Source organism: Ostrea edulis, chromosome 4, assembly GCF_947568905.1.
Source record: "Ostrea edulis chromosome 4, xbOstEdul1.1, whole genome shotgun sequence".
NCBI lineage: Eukaryota > Metazoa > Mollusca > Bivalvia > Ostreida > Ostreidae > Ostrea > Ostrea edulis.
In genome coordinates, this window is record NC_079167.1 from 16,469,258 (window position 1) to 16,478,478 (window position 9,221).

A 9,221-nucleotide genomic window follows, 5' to 3' on the forward strand; every position below is an offset into this window, starting at 1 on the left:
GTTTGCGGCCAGTAATTTTCGCGATGGAGCCTATGACTGGTTCGTGACGAGAAATATTCACGAAGATGAGGTTCTCGCGAAAATTCCTGCACGTGAATAAAATTTGGTTTACAGTGTACGTTGCGCACACATGGACAAATTATCGTCTTCACAGCAACTTTTGTTGCGAGGTAATGATACGAGGAAGTCATCCGTAATCACTAATTGTGTCTTCAAACAACTGTCAGTCTTAAATTCGTCGTTAGAAATCTGCCTGTAAACATGCATTAAATACATAAATGAATAACAAAAGAATGAATATATGTGTATTCAGTTATAAACTTTAATCGATAGACGCGAACAATGAAAATTTCATTTATAACATTTTATTGAGTTTCAAAGATAGGTGGAGATATTGGTAGCTAGACTGTTTTTTCCAACCTACAAAAAAATTGGCTTTCATACACCGTACATTTATATACCAGTATATGAAAAGAAATATATATTTTTTTATTACGAAAAAATATATTTTTGATGTAAGAATACAGCGCTTACTTTCAACTGAATTCTGACGTGTACACGTTTGTCCACATTGACTGGACTTTTTCTTATGAATATTTCTCTTCCATACGCCATTCATAAATGACATAATTTCAAAGACATACCATTCTCTCGTTTCTGTTTTCCCATAAACTCTAATTCGGCGGCAATTTCCAGTTTCAACTCTGTTCTCTGTGTAAAACAAATTAGAGCAGAGATAAACATAAGCTATAAATCGCGTTGCTGGAATTTGCTGAACTAAAGCCATGAAAACATGCACACAAATAGTAACCTTCTGCGAGACTGCCCACTGTTTTTCTCGTCATTGCGAGCTGCCTCGAGAACTCAAAGGCTGTGTACACAAGCTATAAAGGAGATGAAAGAGACGAAGGATGGATGTCTTTGGTAGATATAGAGGACAGAATGTTGCAAATCAGGAATACGTTTCGGGTGTACAGAGAAACAACAGTTCTGGAAAAGTCTAACCTGTGCGGGAAAAGTCTAACCTGTGCGGGAAAAGTCTAACCTGCATGGGAAAAGTCTAACCTGCATGGGAAAAGTCTAACCTGCATGGGGAAAGTCTAACCTGTGCGGGAAAAGTCTAACCTGTGCGGGAAAAGTCTAACCTGCATGGGAAAAGTCTAACCTGTGCGGGGAAAAGTCTAACCTGCATGGGAAAAGTCTAACCTGCATGGGAAAAGTCTAACCTACATGGGGAAAGTCTAACCTGTGCGGGAAAGGTCTAACCTGTGCGGGAAAAGTCTAACCTGTGCGGGGAAAGTCTAACCTGCATGGGGAAAGTCTAACCTGTGCGGGAAAGGTCTAACCTGTGCGGGAAAATTCTAACCTGTGCGGGAAAAGTCTAACCTGTGCGGGGAAAGTCTAACCTGCATGGGAAAAGTCTAACCTGTACGGGAAAGTCTAACCTGCATGGGAAAAGTCTAACCTGTGCGGGGAAAGTCTAACCTGCATGGGGAAAGTCTAACCTGTGCGGGAAAGGTCTAACCTGTGCGGGAAAATTCTAACCTGTGCGGGAAAAGTCTAACCTGTGCGGGGAAAGTCTAACCTGCATGGGAAAAGTCTAACCTGTACGGGAAAGTCTAACCTGCATGGGAAAAGTCTAACCTGTGCGGGAAAGGTCTAACCTGTACACACTATTGACGATGTCAACATAGCAGACTATACATTTCGAACACTTTAGCCTCAACAACGTCATTGCTGAATTCGATTGAAACATCTTTGCCATACTTATGGATACGATCCAACATGTCTGTATAAATTCTATTGCGGAAATAGTCAAATACCCCAAAGTACGGGGGAAAGTGATCATGAGATTTTTTAAAAACTTTAATACGCAGTTGTTGCTGCTGAAGATAGAAAGAAAGGATTGTCAACTAACTAAAGTTTAGAAGTCAATGAGTAACTTACGGTGTGGTGCCAATTGTCTATTCTCGAAACCTAAAGTAATTCGACACATGTGTTGTTAGCTTCCTGCAAAGAGTAATATTTTATTCACATGTATGTAGAGAACCAACCGCCCACTATGACTGACAACAAGTCATGCAATTTGTAATTGTGATTTTAATTAATGAATGCTATCTATTTCCTATGTTTGATCTAAAACCCTTTGTCAATCAGTTGCCAGAACTTTGAATTATTAAATGAATGTACAAAAAGAAAATATTTGATAAATTGTTAATTTCTTAAAACAGCCAAAAACATATAAATGCACCAAACGATAATAAATCATTTTCTTGTCTATACTTACTTATGGATCTGGCCTGCCGGCACAAAATTTACAATATAAATAAAAAGTACAAGCTCCATGTTGTCATAATGGCAACTGATGTTGAACTACGAGAACTCTTTTTTATGTATCCTCCTGGATATTTTTGCGCTTTTCTGAATGGCGCGAATTCGCGTGTTCTGATTGAGACAGATCTTTCAATAAAAATAAGCGCGAAAATGTCGCAAAAACGACGTTGGCCATCTTGAAAGTTGATTTTTGCTTCATCTATGAGGTTTATTGATTTACACGTTGTTATGTCAGAGTTCTGTTTAAATTCAACAGTTGATTTTCAATCATCTGATCGAGAACTTTGATTATTGGCCTTAATGGTGAGCATAATATCTTTACTTTTGTGTATTATTCATTTTCGATGACTCAAAGCCGTTTTTCTATTATGATGATCCGATAAAAAAAAATATCATGGCTTGTTCCACTGATTTTTTTTCTTCAAGAAAACAATGACATCAATAATATCAAATCCAGAAGTTGTACATGCAATTGTTCACTCAATAGTACATTATAGGCCTAAATTGCACTGTTGTAATAAACCATGTGAACAGGAGTGGATTTCCAAATATCAAATAATTTCGTGAAAGTGACCTTTCATTATCATTTCTAAATTCTCGCAAGCCTTTGGCCTTCACCACCTTACAGTTTGATCTTACCTCTCAATAACATCATGGTAACGTCAAGCATTCGGAGTTTTTTGTGTAACCAATCAGATCACTTCGCCATCTTCCGTCGTAAATGGATACATGTGTTTTGGTTATGCTGTTATGCCGCATATCATTGAAATTTTCCAAGCAGTTCTAATGGAAAAGGAAAAACATATCTATAAGTTCATTATTTAGATTCCTGTGCCTTTTAAATTGTTGCATTATGTACACATGGCCGTAGGAACGGGGGGGGGGGGGGTCAGTCAGTGTGACTGTCCTTTAGCTTAAATTAAAAAAAATATCATAAAAAGCACTTAATGCCTTAACATTTCTTAGGGCATCATCCAAAAGGTCGTAATCATGGGGTAATGGTTCGGTTCTCCTTCCCAGCTCCGCATCTGGCGTCAAACCTATGATATGTAGTAGTGACTGTTCCTTTGCCAAGTGCCCGGCACTAGTGTCGTTTAAAGTCCTTTACAGGTATTTGTTGACGACTCATACGAGTGAAAAAATCTCGCAAGGGACGACTTCTCAAAAGGTATCTAATATGTGTGACCTTGACTAACTTTCAAGGTCTAATAATTCATTAGATAGCTTGTTCATAGAAACTTCGTCTTGATACAAAAATGTCTATGCCCAACTGCCCTAATACCAGTTCAAAGTTTGTATATATTTAAAATCTTTTTGTAAAGCTAATATGATGAATTGTTGACTTTTTATCATCACAGTTTTTATGGTAAAGGTAAACCCGACAATGTGTGAAGTACTATTTATCAGTGACGTAACACCCCCAATGTGACGTAGGTCATTGTCGTGTTCGTCAAGCAGACGCCATAATAACCGGAACTCAAACTGCTTTATTCTACTTTTAGAACCAACAACATAAACAATATAAATCCGGATAACAGTCGACTGACTGTCGAATACACAATACATGACATCCTCTCTTTTCAAATTCAAAGAAATCAAGTAAACTCAATACAAGTAATGAAAAAAGTTCTGAATCAATAAGTCACTTAACACATACAAGAAAGCTGCAAATGAACTACATGACATTTAAGAATGTCCATGACAATTATGCCCGTTTCACAAGAAATGATAATTCACATTAAACTGTCGGCATAACATAGTCTGCGTATTTGCCAGGAGCTTTGATAGTACGTCCCGATCGCGTTTTGTTCAGTTCTTGCGGTGGAGTTGGAAACGATAGAGTTTGTTTTGGACGGGTACATCGAGCTTGTTCGGTTTCGCGGTCACAGTTCGGATGTTCACTAGCATTGTCGCTGTTCGGACGAGTAGTTCCTGGAATCTGTTGAGAAACACTGTCGGGAAGCTGAAAGTCAAATCCTTCGACTTCGGATGTTTCTTTAATCGATTTTGTTTGTTTCATTCTGCTTCGGTTGCGACGGTATTGCTTTCCTTCACATGACACGATAAACGATTTCGGTTGGTGATGTTTTGACTCGATGTTGGCATGTTTCCACGAATTTTGTACTTTCAACATTACACGGTCTCCTGCTTGCAGATCTGGTAGGTTCTTGGTTGCATTCCTGTCGTGAAATCTTTTAAAGTTTAGCTGTCTAGATTTCAATTTCTCATGAGTGTCATTGTTCATGGAACGCAAAAGTTTTGCCGTTGTCGGTAATTTTGTTTTCAGACGACGTCCTAGAAACATCTGTGCTGGTGATTTTCCTAGTCCTTGAATTTCCGTGTTACGGTAATCCATTAGTGCTATGTACGGATCTTTGTTTTTCTTGAGAATCCGTTTGACGGTTTGTACCATCCTCTCCGCTTGTCCATTTGATTTTGGATACAACGGACTTGATGTGGTGTGGGTGAATCCATATTCCTTTGTGAAATCCTTGAACTCCTTGCTTGTATACTGCGGACCATTGTCGGATACTAGTTCATCCGGGATTCCATATTTTGAATACATGCTTTTGAGCGAGTTCACAACTTGACATGATGACAAGTCCTTTAGAATCTTGATCTCCAGCCACTTAGAGTAGTAATCGACCGCAATTATGTAATGATTTTGCTGGTATGCAAATATGTCGGACGCGATCTTGGACCATGGACGGTCCGGCAACTCTGTACATATCATTGGTTCCTTAGGATTTGAATTCTGTACTTCTGCACAAATATGACACTTTGAAACTTTGTCCTCAATCTGTGCTGCCATACCTGGCCAGTACATACACTCTCGCGCTCGGCTCTTGCATTTCACTATTCCGAGATGTGATTCATGCACTAAGTCCAACATTTTCTGTTGCATCGACTTCGGAATCAAGAGTTTACTGCCTTTGAACAGTAGTCCATCCACATGTGATATCTCATCACGAAATGACCAATACGGAATAAGAGTCGATTGCAAGTTTTGCTTGGCTTCAGGCCAGCCTGACAATACTGTGTGTAGAAGCTGTTGCAAAGTAGAATCACGTAGTGTTTCTTGTTGAAATTCGGTATAGCGGTCTTTCGACATTGGTAGATGTTGGTTAAGCGTGATGCTATTGACATCAACTTCGGGTACCAGTTCTTCTGTAGTTTCATCTAGGTAGTGGCGACTCAAAGCATCAGCGATAAACATGAGTTTCCCAGGTTTGTATTCTATCTTTAAGTCATATTTCTGGACTGCAAGAAGTAGTCTTTGTAAACGCATAGGAGCTGCTAAGAGCGGTTTACGAAATATTGACTCCAATGGTTTATGATCTGATTCCACAGTTATCTGTCTTCCATAGATGTAATGGTGAAACTTATGACATCCAAATACCACTGCTAAGGCTTCCTTCTCTATTTGTGCGTAGTTCCTTTGGGCCGCTGTGAGTGCTCTTGAGGCGTACGCGATGGGTCTACCCTGCTGTAAGATAGTAGCACCAAGTCCTTTAGAACTAGCGTCCACAGAGAGCGTCAATGGTTGTTTTGGGTCATAGTATGCCAAAACTGGAGCTTCTATAATCATTGCCTTAATGGTTTTGAAACTGACTTCCTGTTCCTTGTTCCAGTTCCATTCAGATCCTGCTGCTGTTTCAGTCAACTTCCGTAGTGGAGCACTGACATCTGATAGTCTCGGAAGAAATTTTCCAAGGTACTGAACAAGTCCTAAGAATGTTAATAGTTCCTGTCGATTTTCTGGTTTCTGCATCATGGAGATGGCACGGACTTTTTCTGGATCCGGTTTTACTCCTTTCTGGGTGAGTACTTGTCCTACATACTTCACTTCAGTTTTTCGTACCTCACACTTTTGTTTGCTGAGTTTCAGGTTGTACTCTTTAGCGCGTTGCAACACTCTGCGTAAACGCTGATCGTGCTCTTCAATCGAAGATCCCCATACTAAAATATCATCAATGATGACTTCCGCACCGGAAATATCTTCCAGCATTTGTGACATGATTTTCTGGAATACCTCGGACGCTGACTTAATACCAAAGGGCATCCGCTTAAATCGGAAACGTCCAAATGGTGAGTTGAATGTACAAAGTCTGGAACTTTGCTCATCTAGTTGGATTTGCCAAAAACCACTTACGGCATCCAGCTTTGTGAAGTACTTTGCTTGAGACATGTTCTCGATCACATCCTCAACGGTTTTCAACGGGAAGTGTTCACGCTGTATGGCATTGTTTAGATCTCGAGGGTCAATACAGATTCGAATTTTGGATCCTTTGTTCACAACTGTCATGCTGTTTACCCATGGTGTAGGTTCTGTTTGACGTTCGATAACTCCCAGTTCTTCCATTCTCTGGAGTTCTTCGTACACTTTGTCCTTCAGCGAAATCGGTACCTTGCGAGGTGGGTGTATAGTAGGCGTAACCGATGGATCTAACTTAATGGAATACTTCCCGGGTAGGCATCCCAATCCTTCAAATAGTTCTGCATATTGAGGTTCACTCAAAATGTCACTTCCTGTGGTCTGAAGGTTGTCCTTGACGATTTCAGTTTTCGACGAAATAGCGTTCATCGGTCTCACCAAGTCCAGTTTGTGACAAGCATCTGCTCCCAAGATGTTTGGCGCATTTCTGTCGACTATGTAGAATTTCATAGAATGAGTTTGACCATTGCATTTCAGTGGAATGGTGAGCATACCATCAGCTGTGATTTTGTGTCCTGAATATGATTTCAGTAACGCCTCCGCTTTCTCCAGTGCTGTTGTGATTTTAAGCCTTCGATAAGTGTCTCTGGTAATCACGTTACACTTTGCACCTGTGTCCATGAGAAACTGTACATCTGTGTCTCCTACTCTCAATGACGTAGTCCAATTTTCTATCGTGTTGATATCAGCATCAATCATTCCCATGAAAAAATAATTTCCATCATCTAAGTCATTGTCATCAGAATCAGTTTCTTGAATCATATTCACTGGACGATTCTTTTGTCTCCTTGATTGCTTTCCATAATATTTCCCACGCGAATTTCCTCTGAAAGCACCTGGTTCACTTCGCTTTGTTTTCACACTAGATTCACATACTCGCGCAAAATGGTTTCTCTTACCACAACTAGAACATGTTTTCCCAATTGCGACACACCTTTCTCCGGCTTCGTGTTTCCTATTTCCACACTGTCTGCATTTCGGAAAATCTGACTGCTTTCCTTTGTAGTTTGTTGTGATACGGTTCACTTCGTTTCCTACGAGGTCGCCTTTACTGTCCTCACTCATAGTTTTCAGTTGAGCTCTAGAGAGTTCATATAAATTCGCTATGTCTATTGCTTGATTTAATGACAAATCACTTCCGGTAGTAATCAGTTTTTCTCTAATTTTCGCTGAACGCACTCCGAACACTATCCTATCTCTCAGCATTTCTTCTGAATTAGCGTAACCACAGTCCTTAACTAGAACTTTCAATGCTGTTAAGAATTCGTCACATGTTTCATTTTCTTGCTGTGTCCTACAGTTGAATTTGTAGCGTGAGAATATTTTGTTACTTTTCGGTTGAAAGTAGGCCTGGAATTTTGTGTAGTACGTTTCTAATTTCTTTCGTTCCTCATTAGTAATGTGCCAAGTGCTGTAGATATCCCTACCTTTTTCGCCAACCCAGATCATGAGGTAACTGCATTTTTCTTCCTCTGTTTTATCTTTCAGTGGTCCATTGAACATAAATTCCGTGTGTGCTTTGAATTTTTTCCATGTTCCCGGCAGGTCACCACTTTCCCAGTCCACCTTTGGCGTAGCACCAGTAAGAGACTCCATCTGTTTTCTTTGAGTGTTTATGTCAAAGAATATTCACGAAATAACTTTCGATGGCTTATCGTAGACGTGATTTTTTTTCACATTCTGACACCATGTCGTGTTCGTCAAGCAGACGCCATAATAACCGGAACTCAAACTGCTTTATTCTACTTTTAGAACCAACAACATAAACAATATAAATCCGGATAACAGTCGACTGACTGTCGAATACACAATACATGACAGTCATGACGTGTAACAACTTTTTCAAGTCTCAGGCTGTACCTGTTTCATTCTTGGTCCAAGAGTAGACACTATCGTATCAGTGTAAGATCAACCTTCCGCACAGTTTTAACTTTGATTATATTTCACAATGTATGCCCAGACGGACGAAAGAAAGGCATTTTTTGAAAAAGTGCACGAAGAAGCAAGGAATGCAGGAAAACAGGGATGGGGAGCACTAAGTTTTCTTGTTAGACTCAAAGGGCAGATTTTTAAGAAATATCATCTTCCAACAAGCATACGTAATATCCCAACTTCGAATATTTGAAAAGATGCTGTTTCCTCAGAGCTTTATCCAAATGATGCTCCTTCTGAACTTATCCCGATTCAGATATATGGTGATGGGAATTGTTTATTCAGAACTCTCTCTTTTTTGTGTTTGGACATGAGGACAATTTTAAGGAAATGATGGTACGAATTGTGTTTGAACTTGTTTCAAACCTGAAGCGCTACTCAAATGAAAACACCCTTGTGACCAGGTCCACAAACAAAAGTTCACTTCAATATGTCTTTGAAAGTTCCCTGTCAGAAGAGTGTTTAATTACTGGTGATTTGATTGCTTCGTTACAAAAGGAAACAATAAAAACAACCCAGAACGGTTACTATTCAAGCCTTTTACATATGTTCGTAGCTTCTAACGTTTTTCAGAAACCAATCATGTCGATTTTCCCCGAGGTGCAAAACCCTGGTATAAACAGACAAGATCATAATCAGCTTATTGTTCCTCTTGACAGTGCTGATGCTAAAGAATATCAGGATGCTATCCCCATCATGTGGACTCAAACAATTGCTACAAAAATAGATGGTTGGACAC

General features: G+C 39.7%; 1 protein-coding gene and 1 long non-coding RNA gene across 2 annotated transcripts; both read right to left on the minus strand.

The window, feature by feature from the left end:
* Nucleotides 1-313: 313 nt before the first annotated feature.
* LOC125668747 (uncharacterized) lies at nt 314-1,039 on the minus strand. Its single transcript, XR_007367753.2, has 3 exons — nt 812-1,039; nt 645-711; nt 314-420 (listed from the first exon to the last, which is right to left on the minus strand). It is a non-coding gene; the product is annotated as an uncharacterized LOC125668747 (long non-coding RNA).
* Nucleotides 1,040-4,072: 3,033 nt separating this feature from the next.
* On the minus strand, nt 4,073-8,146 carry LOC125663568 (uncharacterized protein K02A2.6-like). The gene has a single exon (XM_048895830.2). It carries the CDS (start codon nt 8,144-8,146, stop codon nt 4,073-4,075), a length of 4,074 nt encoding a protein of 1,357 aa, XP_048751787.2.
* Between the last annotated feature and the right edge of the window lie 1,075 nt (nt 8,147-9,221).